The 17,257-nt window shown below is 38.4% G+C and overlaps 2 protein-coding genes and 1 non-coding gene across 4 annotated transcripts in view; 2 read left to right on the forward strand and 1 right to left on the reverse strand.

Moving 5' to 3' along the window:
• Window positions 1-9,409: 9,409 nt before the first annotated feature.
• On the forward strand, window positions 9,410-15,151 carry LOC123640168 (elongin-C-like). 2 transcript variants are annotated; one of them, XM_045554599.1, is made up of 2 exons: window positions 9,410-9,428; window positions 14,737-15,151. In XM_045554599.1, exons 1-2 carry the CDS (start codon window positions 9,410-9,412, stop codon window positions 15,063-15,065), a joined length of 348 nt encoding a protein of 115 aa, XP_045410555.1. In that variant the 3' UTR covers window positions 15,066-15,151. The 2 variants fall into 2 exon arrangements, with proteins under 2 accessions (XP_045410555.1, XP_045410564.1); XM_045554608.1 differs by lacking the exon at window positions 9,410-9,428 and having other exon boundaries at window positions 14,727-15,151.
• LOC123630937 lies at window positions 14,358-14,457 on the reverse strand. The gene has a single exon (XR_006732867.1). It is a non-coding gene; the product is annotated as a small nucleolar RNA U13 (small nucleolar RNA).
• Window positions 15,152-16,298: 1,147 nt separating the features above from the next.
• Window positions 16,299-17,257, forward strand: part of KCNK10 (potassium two pore domain channel subfamily K member 10) — a 118,760-nt gene continuing 117,801 nt past the window's right edge. The window contains exon 1 of the mRNA XM_045554634.1: window positions 16,299-16,771. Within this exon, the coding sequence (XP_045410590.1) occupies window positions 16,732-16,771 (40 nt within the window). The 5' untranslated portion in view covers window positions 16,299-16,731. The remainder of the gene's footprint in view (window positions 16,772-17,257) is intronic.

Genomic DNA, 17,257 nt, shown 5'->3' on the forward strand with positions numbered 1-17,257 from the left:
GAGATGAGTTAAATAAATTATGGTACATGGATGCAGTAGAGTATATGACAAATATATATTGATTGGAATAGGAAGATATTTGCAACGAATTGAGTGGGAACAGCAGGTCACAAAACATCATAAATAGTGCAGTCTCATTCACATAAAGTTCTAAGGCTTGTGTGTACCATGTGCTCAGTTGGGATGGATGAAGGTCACCACAATTTTAACAGTTGCCTTTGGATGGTTTAGGTTGATGGTTGCTTTCTTCTTTTTATTCTTCTAAAATGCATGGATTGCCTACTTGAGCATGCATTGACTTTATAATCAGAAAAAAATCATAAAACTGTTTTCAACTTGAAAAAGAAAAAGACAGAGGAATAAAGATTCCTTTATGTTTCCCAATTTAAGAGTAGCACTTGGACAGTGTCGCTGTGCAGAATCCAATTTTATTTTTATTATCTAACCTGACTGCCAAACCAGTTGTTAATGCAGCCCTAACTGCAGAAAGCCCATAACCCAATACTTCTCACTTTCTTCGTCTCTCCTTTTGCAGATTCTGGGACTTACCACGGATCTTTTTTTTGAAATAAGGCAGTAAATAAATAAATAGTAAAAATTACTCTTGTATCTCCCTAATTGTAAAGCTTATGCTATCATAAATCCATTTTTTTCCTAAATAAAAGCAGATGGTTACCATTGTATGTTGTAAATCTGCCCTTTAGTGACATCCAAACATAACAGATTTCCTGTCTTGTGATTAAAGAATTTTAAGGACTACCGGGCAAGATGCAGGATGTATTCTGTGTACTGGTTGCCATGGTTTTGTTCTGACTGAGGATGGGCTATTTAAGCTTATCCTCAATTTGGATAGGCATGAGTCTCAGCTTTGCAGGGTTAAAAATGGTGCAAAAGACATGGCTGTTTTTAGATTGAATGAGAGCCTGTCTATAGTAACAACTAAAAATAGATGTCCCTATCTTTAATTAACTCTTTGGCTGCCAAATTGAATAAAGAAATTAAGTGCTACAGATTCTTTTAAGAAAGTAAACTGGCATGACAGAAAAAAGATGGTTTCTAATTATATAGGCATTTTTGAACCAACATCCTAATATTAAAAAATCCCTGCAGTATATGTTGAAAAGGTTTATTTTAGCTTTAAAAACAGGTAGTCAGTTCCCAACACAGCTCTTCTCTGCTGAACAATTCCAGGTTGTAACCAATTTAATGTTTTTAGCAACTACTTTCTTTTTCCATTTGCAAATAGCACTTTGGAGTAAACAGGAGGTGGACTCTTAACAGTTTACCCTTAGTTCTATTACCAATATTATCACATGTAGCATGCTATGCACTATTAAAATGCAGATGGTCCCTGTATCAAGGGCTTTAACACTGAAAGTAAAGGAATCTATAAGGGGTAGATAAATAGACATACAATAATTTCAGACTCAAGATTTTCAACCCCTGTTTTGGCAACTGCAGAGACTCTTTGATGGGCACATGGTAGTTTGGAAAGCCCATTCCAATTGGAATCAGAAAACAAAAGTTCCAGTTTCAGTCCTGCCCTTTGCTGGCTCCAAGATTTGGAGCAAATCACTTAACCTGCTGGGACCTCAGTTTTCTTAATTATAAACTCATCAGTTTTTATTTGGACCAGAAGAGTTATCTACTTTAAAAATTTTATTATTTCTTGTTTTTAAATAGTTGGATGCTTTCTTCGTATAAAATCTATGTGGAAGCCTCATGAAAACAGGAAAGTGAGGTTCTACTTGTTACAGGTGTCCCAGGGTTGCGAGGATCCTGAGTGTTTCTATCATCCCTTCTCCAATCACTCTGGAAACACCAAGTAGGAGCCCTGTGGAGCACAATTTAAAGACCTTTGGTTGTGACGAATTTTAATATCACATTAGTCTGTAGTTCTGAGAAATCTCAAAAAATAATGCCATAAGAATTTTTTTTAGAAGGTATGAATCTTCATATTACATACCAACAAAGTATAGCAACTTCCAAAAGATAATAATTATTATTTTCGACATCATGGGTTAGAAAAACTGTTGCTTTGATTTTCCTGATACAGATGCCCTTTGACTTACGATGGGGTTACCTTCTGATAAACACATCATAAATTCAACATATAGTAGGCTGAAAGTACATTTAATGCATCTAACTTACTGAGCATCATAGCTTAACCTAACCTACCTTGTGTGTGCTTAGAACATGTAGTAGACTACAGTTGGGCAAAATTATCTAACACAAATCTTATTTTATAATAACATGTTCACTATCTCATGTAGTTTATTGAATGCTGTACTGGAAGTGAAAAACAGAATGGTTGTCCGGGTACTTGAAGTATGGTTTCTACTGAATACGTATCACTTTTACACTCTGCTACAGTCAAAAAATTGAAAGTAAAACTATTGCAAAGTTGGAGACAGCTTGTATTTGACATCAAGGGACATGCAGGTGAGTCTTCTCCCCACTGCCTAGTTGTCATGAGACCTTAGAATAAAACAATGTACTACTTGGTGCATATCCTTTGCTATTTTGCCTTTTTACAAATGAGTCCCTGTTGACTCATTATTTCATAATTTCTATATTCTTTTGGATTTTTTATGTCTCTGCAATACCCATAAATTCTGGTATTCTGAATAGTAGAATGCTGCTTTTAGGAATAACTTGTTTATTCTCAATGTTAAGCCAGCCTCTGTCTATATTTATGCAGAAGGCTTTTACTTTTATTTATAGAGGCAGTTACAACACTGAGAAGAGGTCTGATTGGGTCAAAGACTTGTGGGCTCATATGAAGGAAGCTGGAGTTTGGGCCCCCAAAATGGAGATTTTTATTAAAACCTAATGAAAACTAGACAGAGGCTACTAATGGGAAACAGTGATAATATGAGAAAGGGTAACAAATCTTCTCAGACTTTCTTCATTATCTCAAATGCGATTTCAGTACCAACAATGGAGGCTTTATCTGGTTCTCTCCTTAATTGAATTTCTAATAGCTGTGATCGTCATAGAAATCTATTGTGGTATAATTTGCAGCTGGAAATTATGAGTGTTTCCTGGGTGCTGTGTTACACAGATAAAATAATGCCGAATAAAAGTACTATGAATTAATAATATGATCTCTATGAGAAAAAATATCGTATACATTCCCAAATGCTTAAAACTAACATTTATATTTTGCTTCCCAAACTACTATACAAACCATTTATAGAGTAATCACATCAACCACCTACCCCTTGTTAAAACAGAGCATGTATTTTAATGCTGAAAGGCAACTTTATAAAACAGCAAGGGAAATGGAAATGCAAGAAATGACAGGCTGGAGACTTAACTGATGTCTTCCTTTTTTATTTTAAACTTTAAAGTCTAACACATGTTCAGAGAAATGCACACAAGTGCCCGCCAGCTGACTTTTCACCAGCTTGAAATACTGGTGCCCATATTAAGAAACAGACTCTTACTAAACCTCCCTTAATCCTGCTCTTGCTCCTTCCCGTACTATCCTCCCCTTGAGGCTACCTGGTATCGTGCCTTCCAATTGCACCAACGAATTTAGCCTGTTTTTGGCTTTTATAAAAATGGAATAATACAATATGTACTCTTTTGTGTCTGGAGTATTTTATTTAACTTTTATGTTTGTGGGACTCATCCATGTTGTTGTTTGTGTTTGTTCATTCTGATGAAGAATATTAAATAATGCCACTATACCACAATTTATTGACCCATTCTACTGGTGATGTGCATTTTGGTGGTTTTTGGTTTTTAACTCCTACAAATCGTCCTTCTAATGAACATTCCTGATCATAGCTTTTAGGTATATATCTAGAAGTAAAATTTCTATGTCATAGGGTAAATACAGGTCCAGAATAGGTACTGCCAAATACTTTCCAAATGGTTGTACCAATGTATATTCTCAACGGTAGCGGAGGAGAATCCTGGTGGCTGTATGTGCAGTTGATCCTTGAATAACACAGGTTTGAACTGTGCAGGCCCACTTATATGTGGATTTTCTTCCACCTCGGCCACCCCTGAGACAGCAAGGCCAACCCTTCCTCTTCCTCCTCCTCCTTCTCCTCCTCCTCCTTATGTCATCTTCATGTTGAGTAGGCTGAGGAGGAGGAGGAAGAGGGAGGGGTGGTCGTGCTGTCTCAGGGATGGCAGGGGTGGAAGAAAATCCACATATAAGTGTGCCCGCACAGTTCAAACTTGTGTTGTTCAAGGGTCAACTGTCCTTCACACACATTGATCTTTGTATGGAGCCACAAAGAAGACAACTACTCCCTCGTCTATTTAGCAGTTGATAGAATAGATGAAAAAACAGCTATTGTTGATCTTCTCCAGGTAAAAATTTCCTAGTTCCATACCTACCATATATACTAAAGTATACAGGATTAATTTGAGGACACATGTTGACTTCAAATACAGTTTTGTATGTGAAAAGACTCCGGGCTTAGTTCTTAAATGATGTAACAAACACCCAATAAACAATATGGAAGCCACTTACTTTATAAATCTGTCTCTGGGAAAAAGAGCTAATCTTTCTCTTACAGCCTCAGGAGTATTACATTACACTTCACCCTCATTGGCCATAATTTAGGAAGGAGGGGCACATAATTTGAACTACTAATGTATCTTATCTGGATCCCTGTAATAAAGATCTATGGATATGGGAATTCAGATTTGCTTATAATATTGCATTTAATATTGAAACATTACTTTAAAAATTAAAATAAAATTGATATTTATTTTAAAATTTAAAAAGACTTTAAGTTTAATTTAAAAATTACTTTATAATAAATATTTATTTAATTTTAAATACAATTAAGATAGAAATACAAGCTGAGTAGAACAAACTGTGGGAACATTTCTTCCAGTCTTGCTATTTCATATTCTGCTTTAAAATCCAAGCAAGGCAGATTTTGTTCAGTGCCAAAGTATAAAAGTGTTTTTCTCCTAACCAAACTCAAGTCCTTTGATTTAACAATTGGCTCAGATCCCTTTTTTGGTTCATGGATTGTCATTTACCATTTTCTTGGCCAACCGGCAATAAGAAGTCATACATATGACCAAAAGAGGTTCAAATTTTACTTTCTTATCTGCCAGATGAATGTATTAATAATATTTACTACTGTGATTATAGTGGTTACTATGCATTTGGAAGCATAATATTTAGCAACCTGAATAGCTTAGCATCTTAGTTATCTTACAGCAGAAAAAGCATGGACGTGGGATCTTACCTGGATCCTGTTAATGACCAGGCGAGTGATTTTGGCAAATCACCAGGCCACTCTGACCCTCTATTTCCTCCTCTATTATAAGAGTGGCTAAAGCCCATGATTGATGATGAACGTATAGTTATAACAGTGAAAGGGTCTTTAGATACTGGCTGATATACAACTCCCAGGAGACACAAATAAGGAAATAATATGCTTTGTCTTCTGGCCAGAACCCAAAAATGAGAAATAAAATAATAACTAAAGTAAAATTTATTATTTCTTAATGACATAAAACAAAACAAACAAACCTCATTAGTTATCTTTGGAGAATGTTATGGAACTAATTCCTTATCCTGAAGACAGACACATAAAGAGAAAGAATCAAACATTTCTCCTGTTTCTCCTGGATGAACTATACCGCTAAGTAACCCAACAGTTATGAAGGAAAGTTCTTCATACAATAGTTCCAGCTAATAAATGCAGAAAGAGTGATAGAATTAAAATAATTATTTTGCAATTCTAAGTAATGGTTCAAGGCCATGATCATTAATGGATGTAAAACAATGAGGGAAAAAGCTAACGCAGAACTTTGTAATGGGTAGATCAGGTTGACAATACTTGAAATCATTAATCAATCTTAGTGTCACTCAAAAAGACACCCAGGCATTACAGTGATGAGATGTAAAATACAAAACTCCACCCACAAAGCATTCTTGTCCAAAATATTGAACCTGAATATACTCTAGATCTAATTTCCATTTTAGAGACACAAACGTATTAAAGATACTCAGGGATGGATTAAAATATGAGAAATTCTACAGTGCAAACAATCTTACCTGTTTCTTCAACAAATAAATTAGAAGGAAAAAGAAAAGACGGGGCGGGAACTCGTAGATAATATTTATGGGACATAACAATCAAATAGTGTACAGCCCTTGTTTGGATCCTGTTGTAAACTAACCAACTGAATAAAGAAACTGTATATTAGACAAATGGGGAAGTTTAACCCCGATACTACATGTGTGAGATATCTTTGATTTTTTCCCTTTCTACCTTTCCACATAAGCAAGTTCTGTCATTTATTTATTTATTTATTTATTTATTTATTTATTTATTTATTTATTTTGAGACAGAGTCTTGCTCTGTTGCCCAGGCTAGAGTGCTGTGGCATTAGCCTAGCTCACAGCAACCTCAAATTCCTGGGCTCAAGTGATCCTTCTGCCTCAGCCTCCCAAGTAGCTGGAACTACAGGTGTGTGTCAACACTCCTGGCTAATTTTTTCTATTTTTAGTAGAGACATGGGTCTTGTTCTTGCTCAGGCTGGTCTCGAACTCCTGAGCTCAAGGATCCTCCTGCTTCTGCCTCCCAGAATGCTAGGATTACGGCGTGAGGCACCACGCCTGGCCAGTTCTGTCATTTTTACTTCCAAAATATAAATCAATTCTGCTTCTTTACATCTACACTCTCAATGCCTTCATCTCATCTACGATATTCTGTGATGGTCTTACTGATCCTCCTGGCTTCTAATCTCAGTTCACTCCATTCTATTCTCCACACAGAAGCCAGACAGAATAATTAAAAACAACATATAAATCTGTAATCATTGCCTCTTCCTTGCTCTGTCCCTGAAATGCTGGTCCAATGCTTTTAGAATAAAATTTAAACTCCACCGTGGCTTCAAAGCTGGGAGTAATTCATCCCCCAACTCTTTGTCTACACTTATCTGGGGTCAGCCCCTTTCTTGCCCACAACTGTCCAGCCCCACTGGTTTCCCTTCAGTACCTTGAACATGCCAAAGCCAACTCCACCAAATGTAGACCCCAGAAAGGGAGAAACCAGACAGTCTTTACCACTAGAATTATATTGACAATTGGGTAAATTGTTGCTTTTGAAATGGAAATAGCAATTCATGATGGAAACAGTAATTCATGTTGGATACAGAGACATTAGGAAACATGTAGACAAAATGTAAATACTCCTCCATCCCACCCTCTCAGACAATGATAGTTTGGTGTAAATCCTTTCAGAATGTATGTTTAAATATCATAAATATGTGACTATAACTTGGTAACTTGCTTTTTCCACTTAACAATGAACTGAGGATATGTTTTCATGTTATTACATGCACAGATTCATCATTACTTTTCAGGCTTTTTGACCCATATTTCTAAGTTGCCCTCCCAAGGACTTTTACCAGTCTGCATTCTCACCAGCAGTGCATGAAAGAACCCATTTCCCCACATCCCTGGCAATCTTTTCAATCTCTGCCCATCTGAGAGATGAAAAACAGCATCCTATTGTTCAATTTGCATTTCTTGGGTGGTAATGAGGTTGAACTTTTTTTTCCCCCTAGTATTGCTCATCTGTGTTCTTCATAATTGTATAATTAAAAGTGTTTGCTTACACTTAGAAAAAAAAGAAATAGCAAACTGGTTAAGAAGGTGTTTGTGAAAGCCACTCAATGCCAACAGCAGCAATCTCACCACCATGGCGTGGAGCACAGTTTCATCAACTCCTTGAAGCCGTTCCCTCTCGTGTATCTGAGCATACATCCTGGGCTTTATCGCCCTCATTAAAGAAGTCTTAATTTTTTTCTTGTAAAATGTGAGTCACAGAAAATCCTCCACGATCAGTTCTAAGAGCTTCTTGCTTCTATTTTCTGAAAACACATGTGAGGAAACAAACAAGAGATTCTAGACTTAAAATCTAAGTTTCAGAACGGGGCCCAACAATTTGCACATGCCACCATCTGAGGTTTTGGTCCTATGTAAGTTTCAGCTTGGAGTTCAAGTAACTGGATGTATCAGAATATTCAGTAATACATTTTCCTGTTATTTTAGAAAGAAGGTCAGAGAAAAGTATAGGAAAACCCTCATTCTCTACATTATTTTTGAACAGGCAATTTTATTTTGCTTCATCTGAAAAAAATAACAGCAGGCTATTTCAAAGCATCATGTGATAGAGTACTGTAGATTTAAAAATGTACCACAAATTTGCTTATGAGGCAATACCAGGGATTACAGCCAGAGTACTTCTAACTGTCCAAGGTCCTGAAATCGCACACATTTTTGTTCTACAATCTTGCATATTATTTTGAACTCAGAATTATTTATTCATTGAACAGACACTCTCTATCATTCCAGAGGTCTTATTTCTTCTTGTGTTTATCTAAAGTTAATCCACTTGAATATGGATCAACTGATGGAATAGAGCAATTTTATATGTGATATAGGGCCATATGTTTTAAGAGCTATTTTTCCTGGGTGATGGACACACTTATAACTTTGACTCAATCTGTACACAAGCAATTCATGTAACCAAAACATTTGCACCCCCACAATATTCTGAAATAAAAAGAGCTAGTTTTCTAAAAAAAATTAATCAAAACAAATAAATGTGATTATGGTTATATTTATGAGACCAAATATCTTCTAAACAAACTCAAAAACATAAGCCAACATGACCCAAACCACAGCTGAAGAGACTTGACTGCAAATAGAAATTCTAAAGAAAGAGGTGACCAGACTAGGTCATCAGGAATAAAAATAAATAGTATAACCTCATAAATGCAAAAACAAGAGCACTGTACTAAAAGTGAAAAATAATCTGTAAAATAAAAGGGACACAAGGAAATAATGTTTTATTTTAATGGTAAATGCAGAAGGCCAAGGAGTAGGACGTGATTTCATAAAGATGAATGGTGACACTGAAAAGGCACATAGTTTGTGCTACTAAAAAAATCTAGTCTTCACCAAAATCAAAGGTCAGTGAGATCAGACATGCGACTCATGCGTGCACCATCGGTAATGGGGGAAGCCAAACTAGACCAAGAAGGAAGTGTCAGCATTTATTAAGTGAGTGTTCTATGTAGCTTTATGAAATAGGCCCAGTGCAAAGAGGAAAATAAATCAGAAAACATGATTCTTGCCTTACAGAGATGGAGCAGACACAGAGAAAAGATGCAGAATCTCAGAGCTTAACCCTTCCATTGAACAACAAAAGCTCAGAAAGGTGGAGTGACTTACTCAAGTTCACACAGCTTATTAGTGGCAGAGCTGAGACTAGAAATTGGCAGTTCCAGTCTCTATTATAGTGGTTTTCCCACTCTAGGACAGCTGTGTCACATGTGAAAAACTTAAAGTTCATATAAACAAGCATGCACTAAAGTTAAACACAAAGGATAGAGAAATAGAGCAATAAAGTGAATGGATGATAAAGTGAATGGTATTTGGTGCACTCAGAGGTGCAACAGGAATTAAGGGAGATGTGTCTGGTTTACTACAAGTTTTAAGGAGGGGGAAGAGCATTGGCCAAGAGGCATGAGGAAGACAGAGGTGATGATAAGCCCAGAGTTACCAAGGGGAGCCCACAAAACCATATGCAGGCAGGATTTGGGGGCCAATCAGAGAAAAAGTGGAGGAGTGAGTTCAACAAATAAAGGATGAGGGTGTCATAAATGCTTGACTAACCAGGACACATCTGAAACTAGGAGTCTCAGATAACTGAAATTTCTGATTATGTAACTTTGCTTTTTCACAAACCCACCATGATTGAAAATGTTTCTCAAATATGTTAGTTCATTTTATGAAGACATGAGGCCAGTCAGAATATTTCTGTTCCAGTCCCAACTCTCATGGACCAGCCAACTGGCCTCAGGAAAGTCACCTTGCCTCTCGGTACCTCACTGTATGTGCAAAACAAAGCGCTTTAGTATATCAGAAGTTCCCAAACTTTTCATGAAAGCATCACCTGGGGCTCTTGTTCAAGAAATAAGTCCCCAAGACCCACTTTAGATGCACTGAAACAAGATCTCAGAGAAAGTACTTGGGCCTAGGAATCTGTATGTTGTCACCAGGAAAGTTTGAAAAGTTCCCACTACATGATCGCTATAGTTCCTTCTAATGATTACAATCTGTGATTCGGCTTTCTCACTGGATAAGCTCAGAAGTTTTAAAGCACTCTATCTCTATTTGATGGACTAGGGATCACTGTGAGTATTACAAACAGTGTTTAAGGTTCTCTAGCTTTCCATGGAGAAGAGCAAGAGAATGGATAAGTACACTAATTTCAGGTTATTCTCTTTTGAATATAAAATCTAATAGATGAGATCTCTGACATCAGCTTTTAAAATTCTATATGCCACAGTTAGGCATGGTGGTGTGTACCTATAGGCCCAGCTACTTGGGAGGCTGAGATGGGAGGATCACTTGAGGCCTGGAGTTCGAGGCTGCAGTGCTTTATGATCGTGCCTATAAATAGTTACTGCATTCCAGCCTGGGCAACATAGTGAGACCCACCTGTAAAAAAAAAATTCTATATGCTAAAGAAAATACCCTATATCCAGTGTTCCTGTATTATAAATTAAATTCCTAGGACCAAAGAGAAAAATAATAGATGATGCTATCTTCTAGGAGTAGAGCAGAACAAAACATACCATCACTACAAATGTATGAGCTTTATAGCTTCTCAGTAGCTTCCTTAAAAAAATAACAAGTTATCTAGCTGCTCAGAGGCAGAGTATGGATTTTCCTTCCTAATATTTTAGAATTAAATTTATTATTTTTATCATTCATGGCTCAAAAGCAATGGAAGCTTAATGTTATGATTTCGAGAAAGAACATGGTTATGATGTTGCAGAGCTATAATATTTTGATCTTTTTTCAACTGAGGAAAATAGCACTTAGGAAAACGAGATGCTGAAAATATTCAGAAATGACAAATAATAATATATTTTCTCCCTGAGAACTAATCTAAACTTAATTTGAATTCCTGTATGATATAAAGTACTTAAATATTTTTTTTCCAAAAATTCACCTTGAATGATAGGAATTCATCATATATGCCTGCTCACTGTATCTATCTGTACATTTTATATAAAGGGCCAGACATACAGCTGCTTAGTTTCTGCGTTATATACAGGGACCAGGCTGAAGGGGTGAGTGTGGACTGAAATCTAATAAAAGTTTTGGACAAGCTGCCGTGCTTCCTGGTATCAGCATGTCCTTCCTGTCTGTCCCCACCACTCCTCACCCCCAAGGGATGTCTTCTGCCATGAGCAAGGAACAAAAGCATTGCAGGCAAGTCCGGCCAGTGCCATGATGCTTTTCCCACCCGAAAAGGCACCTTTCTCGTTGTCATCTAGGCTGGCAGTGGCCATTTAGGCGTGCAGTATTTGACTCCCTTCCAAAACATTGCTGGAGGCTGATTTAATTGGGTGAGTTCTGACTAGCCGAGATTTTACTATGATAGGTGGCAATAATCGATGGAAATTTTCTAAAATTGTTGGGTTCTTTCCAACCCAACAATTATGGCCACTTACAACTCTTTGGAACCTGAGGACATGGTTCTTCTGAAACACTTCTTGAAAAATAATGACCTAAATTTGGAAAGAAATGAAAAAGAATTATGAATATCTTTCATAAAAGATACAATAAGATTTCTAGAAATTATAGTGTTCAACTTAACTTTGATTCCTGATGAAATTCTTTTGCAGGTCTGAGAAGATCAACATTTCAATGTGTTTCAGTAATATTAGATGACAATTAAAACTGTAGTATTAGAATCTAAATATAGGAGGACTATACAAACTGGAAAGAGATGCTCTTTCTATACTCAGCATTATTAATCGACCACTGAAAGAGTAGAGTAGGCCAAACAATGTGATGTGGTCATGGAGAACTGGGCAAAAGTCAAGGTATTAATAATCCCAACAAGACTGCATATCTGAGTAAATACTTCAAGATAGCCGCATGCATGGTGTGATTTCAGGAATGTAACAAAGGTTTTCCCACCTCCTTCCCCACTCATCTCTTCCCCATACTTCTTTTATTTGTTTGACAATACCTGATAGCTTAAGATTTATTCTTCACTACTTTGGCTTAAAGGTTCACCTGCTGTTAAAATGCAAATACCTTTGGGATGGAAAGAACATTGTCTTTAGGCATTAGTTCTCTCAGAGAGCACACTCGGATAGGGAGGATAATGTAAGAGGATAGTACCCCACAGTTGGGAAGATGACAGTGAGATGGGAAAAGGGTTGAGACAGTTTCAACTACAACTTCCAGTGGAATTGACTCCACTCCAGAGATCAAAACTTCATGTAATCAGTTCTGCATTGGGAATGGTAATTTGACTTAGAGATTAATTAGAGTCCCAGACGTCAGTCAGACAGCTCTGGTTTGATTTTTACTTCCCTCTCCAACGAGCCAAGTTTACTTGGACAAGCTCTAGCTTCTCCAAGCTCCAATGTCTTCCTTATGTGCCTCATACACACCTGGCATTATTTTAAATGAAATCATGGTAATAATAATACAGATCTTCTAGGATTGTTATGAAAACTAAATGGGATAATCTTAAAAAATGGTTGCTATGTGCCTGGCAGAGAGTAAGAACAATCTTACAGAGCAAGTAATCCTAAGGATGAGTGCTTTAATCTATGGTTGTTTGTGCAATTTACAAAGCACTTTCACATCTATTGTCTCCTTGTAGCAATGCTGTAGGCAGAACTAGTCAGATATTTAATACCTCATTTTATAGATGAGGAAACCGAATGCAGCTTGGCATGATTAACTTGCTCAGTTGTACAGTACTCCCTACTGAAAGGATGGCTGGCTAAACTGTGCATAAGTTGCCCAGATACTTTGTACTTATTACTGATCTTTATTTTATATATACAAAAACACAGTAAGGCTTAGAGAGATTTTGAGTTTCTTTTCTGCAACCTGTAGTGAAAAAGATGCTTTTAGGAAAAGTATGAGTTGGCCAAATGTCTGTACATATTGATAAAAGGGTAAAAAGAGTTACTTGACATGTAGAAAAGGACATGGGACAATTTAATCTTCAATAGATAAAATTATTGGAAGGGTCCGGTTGCCCTTCATCTTCACTTGAGTATTGGAAAACTTAAAGAAGGAAGAGATTCAGACTGGAAGTAAGAAAAGATTTTTACCTTACCAAAGGTTCTTAAATTTTGGAAGCCTATCAACAAAGGCTTTGAGATTGCTTTCGCTAGATATATTTAGAAATCTTGGATGGTCATATATTCTGTATAGAATCCTGTTTAGAAGTGGAAAACTGAATGAGGAATCTTGAAATAACCTCTTTCAAATCTGGTTCCATGATTCAGCAAACAATTAGCTGACTTAGCTATAGGAGAGGAAAGTTCTAACATTACATTTGCTCCAATCATTTTCAATCAAATAGTAGCTTTAAAAGCAGCAAAAATGAAATGAATATATTTCAAACATTCCCATTGGTTGCTGAGGCTATGTCCTAGCCCATACTGAACAAAACTTTTCCTACTGGTCAGAATACTCCAAGCCTTTCATGGGCTCTCTGGGAGAAGTGTCTCTCATTATACCCAGACAGTAGGTCCCTCTAAAGAATTTTCAACTCTGCTAAGCTGACTCTGGGTATAAGACTTGCTCATCAATATTAATAAGTAGGTTACTGAGAGCAAGCATGTCTTCTATATGCCTTCATTTTTGGTTAAAATTAAAATCTTCCTAGAATGACATGAAAATCAGAGCTCATTCATTATGGTGTGTGACCTTGCTGAGTTCTTGTTTTTAAATTCAGTAAAATACCATATGTGCCTGTCAACTTGGTGTGTATATGTGAAAACACTCATCCATCTCTGAAACATGGCCTTTTGGGAGATAAAAAACAGAAATAACTTCTTTGAGTAAAGCCAGGGAAGGAGAAGGGAAACTTGAGTGAGTGGATACAACTGCCTTCTAGTCTGTGGATACTGGCACAGATGCTGAGTTTTATAGAAGGTGATAAGTTATTTTAATGAACTGCTATGGTTAGGAAATAATTTTTTCCTTTTCGAATCAACTTATCTTTAGGTATGTCATGACATTAAACATTACTAGAAAGCAAAACATCAATGTCATTAAAAAAAAGATGGAAAGACTTTTCTAGAATAAAATACATTAAATAGACACGAAGGGCAAAAAGAGACAAACTCCCTCCCTCAAGCCCTTTTATAAAGCCACTAGTTCACAATGGTGGAGTCTACATGACCTAATCATCTCCCAAAGGCCCCACCTCTTAATTCTACTGCTTTGGGGATTAAGTTTCAACATTAATTTTGGATGGACACAGACAAACCTTAGCATTGGCTTTTTTCCTTTTTTCTTTGTTTCCTCATGTCAGATGAGTAATGTGCCAACGTTGTAACAAGATTGGAGGGAGGCACATCTCACACATGCGCACGCAAACCCAATCATCACACGAACTACAAAAGGATCCCGCAGCACTGGTTTTTAACCAAACAACTGTAACTTTTCTGTGTGTTTGAAAATTTTCAAAATAAAAAGTTGAAGAGAAAAACGAAAATATTCTAGCTCTACCTTAAAGAAAAATTACCTGAGGTTATACTTTGGTGGTAACCCAGAGAGAAGGAAACACCTTAAAACTGGTTTTATGGCTGGGGATGAGGGAGCGGCCCTGGAGTAGGGGCTGATGAGAAGCTCCTGAAGTTCCTGGGAAAGCAAAGTAGAATTTCGTAAGAACAAAATGGATGGAGAGGAGAAAACCTATGGTGTCTGTGAAGGCCCTGATGCCATGTATGTCAAATTGATATCTTCTGACAGTCATGAATTTATTGTAGAAAGAGAACATGCATCAACATCAGGAACAATAAAAGCCATGTTGAGTGGCCCAGGTCAGTTTGCTGAGAATGAAACCAATGAGGTCAATTTTAGAGAGATCCCTTCACATGTGCTATCAAAAGTACACATGTATTTTATCTACAGGGTTCACTACACTAACAGCTCCACAGAGATTCCTGAATTCTCAGTTGCACCTGAAATTGCACTGGAACTGCTGATAGCTGCGAACTTCCTAGATGGTTAAATAAAATAAATTATAATAAACTGTTAATTTTTTCAGTATTTAATACCTGTAGTTCAGTTAGTAACTTTTTCATATATAGCATGTTGCCTGTGTGTAATTGAACTATAAAGTTCACTGCAAAGCAAACTATCTTCTGTTGTTTGCATAGCAGTCAGGGTTGAAATTTATCTGCTACATCAAGAAATTAAGGACATTTTCACAAATAGAAGTAAATAAATATGCCAAAGAAAAAGTTGTTTTTTAAGAAGCAGGATTACAGCTCTGTACATTTTTGCTAAGATATTTGGCACAATGCCTTAGAGGAGCTTAAAAAATACTTTCTTAAGGGCTGAGATTTAAAATAGACAAACTTACAAGGGAAGAGGATGAAGCTTGCTCCTGGTTATGAAACATGTTCATCAGCCTGACACTTTAATTACAACTTCTTTGGAGTCCATAGTATATTGTCCTCATTAATCCCCAATCAGAGGTTTGAGTCATCAGAATAAATCTGCAGGATTTACGCACAGAGTTTGTTACTGCGTAGCCAGGCTTCATGTTTCCAGGAGTATGATGCATGACACCCTCTCTGCCCTTTCGCTGCTGATGTGTCTCCAGTTTTTCCAAGCCAAAAGCAAAGCCCAAGATTAGAGCAACGTATATTTAAGAGTGTGTTTGTGCAGATGCTGGTTGGGACAAGAAGACAAATGTAGGAGTGGTTAGATGCTGAGAACAATGTGGGAACTTTTCTGGGGAAAGAAAACATTGCTGGTAGGAGACATTAAAGTTAACGTCTATGTATAACCCTAACAGTTTCACCACTGAGTGGGTATACGCAGGGTGTGTGTGTGTTGGGGTTGGGGTATCTTCCTAAAATGACACCGAAACCTGACTGTAGTTCTTTTGAGAAGAGGACTTGGAGGTGTCTCAGGGATGGGGAAAAGATGGAAGATTGGATCTCTTCTGGACTTCAGGGAAGAATGACGAAACCAAAGGGAAACAATCCAAGGCAGATTAGTAAATTCATTCTGATATTCGTGAATTCAAAGTAGATTCTAATCAGTTTCATTCCCCCCTCCCCCCCAGCCCCGCCTTCTGTTTGCAGAACCGGCACTAAGCAGGATTCCCCAAGCTGCATCATCACTCCCTGCGATTCGCTGTCCCAGGAAATTTTCCTGCCTCACCCCGGAATCCGTGTTGGACTCTTCTCTGGCTGGGCTGTTCATTGCCAGCCACCCCGAGACGCCCCGCGCGGCAGGCAGCACCCCCTCAAGTCTCACAGCCATCCCGGGCTGTGGCGTAGGGAGGGGGTCAGGGAGCCAGCCAACTCGGGGAAACTTCGCGACCAGGGATGACTGGGGTTTTCGGGCTTCCCCAGCCTGCCCTCGCCGGGCCACGCGGCACCGCAACTGTCGCGGCGCCCGGCAGGTTCTGAGCTGCAGAGACCGGGGCGACGGGCAGTGGCGCTTTACCACCGGATGCCCCCGGGACCGGGCCGCAGCCAGCCCCGGGCTCCTGGTGGGGGACGGCGAGTGCAGGGAGACTTTGCGCCACGATGCTTTGTTTTCCTGCCGCAGCAACGCAAGGCGGCCTCTTTCCACCAGACTTAACCCGCCCGAAGCAATAGCCATGGAAGTTGCGGCGGCACCGAGGGACGGGGAACCGCTTGGCGCGGCGTCTCTTTTGGATGTTTTTTCTCTGCACAGACCATTTCTTTCCTTCCTTGGGTAAGTGGAATCCAGTCTGTAAATAACCAAAGGGCAGAATTGAAGGTGATGGAAGGGGATTGCAGGAACCCAAAGGGTTAACGTGCTAAGTTTTCTTAGGAAGGGGTCTTTCCCCTACCCCGCACCCCGTACAGTCCGTGCCAAATACGCAGTTGAGGAGGAGCTGGATTTGATTTCAGGCGCTTTGGCGGAGAGGGTGCTGGGATTTATTTACTTCTTTATTTCTGGTGGATTTTTTTTTTTTTTGTGGCTGCTAAGTTGTCTGTGTCCACATTCTAAGAAGGGAGAGTAGAAGTGGAGGTGAGAGAAAGCCCCAAAGGTTGGTGGTGGGAAAAGGGAATGGAGGGGGGAAGGCACCCAGTGATTTAGCGGAGGGATAATCATAAGGGCCAGTGACTAGCGCAAGTCTTTAACCCGGACCAGGAGCACCAGACCCTGGTTCTGCTCCCCCTACCCCCAACTCCACCCAACCTCTCCAGCCCCCCA

This window comes from Lemur catta, chromosome 1 (genome assembly GCF_020740605.2).
Source record: "Lemur catta isolate mLemCat1 chromosome 1, mLemCat1.pri, whole genome shotgun sequence".
Lineage (NCBI taxonomy): Eukaryota > Metazoa > Chordata > Mammalia > Primates > Lemuridae > Lemur > Lemur catta.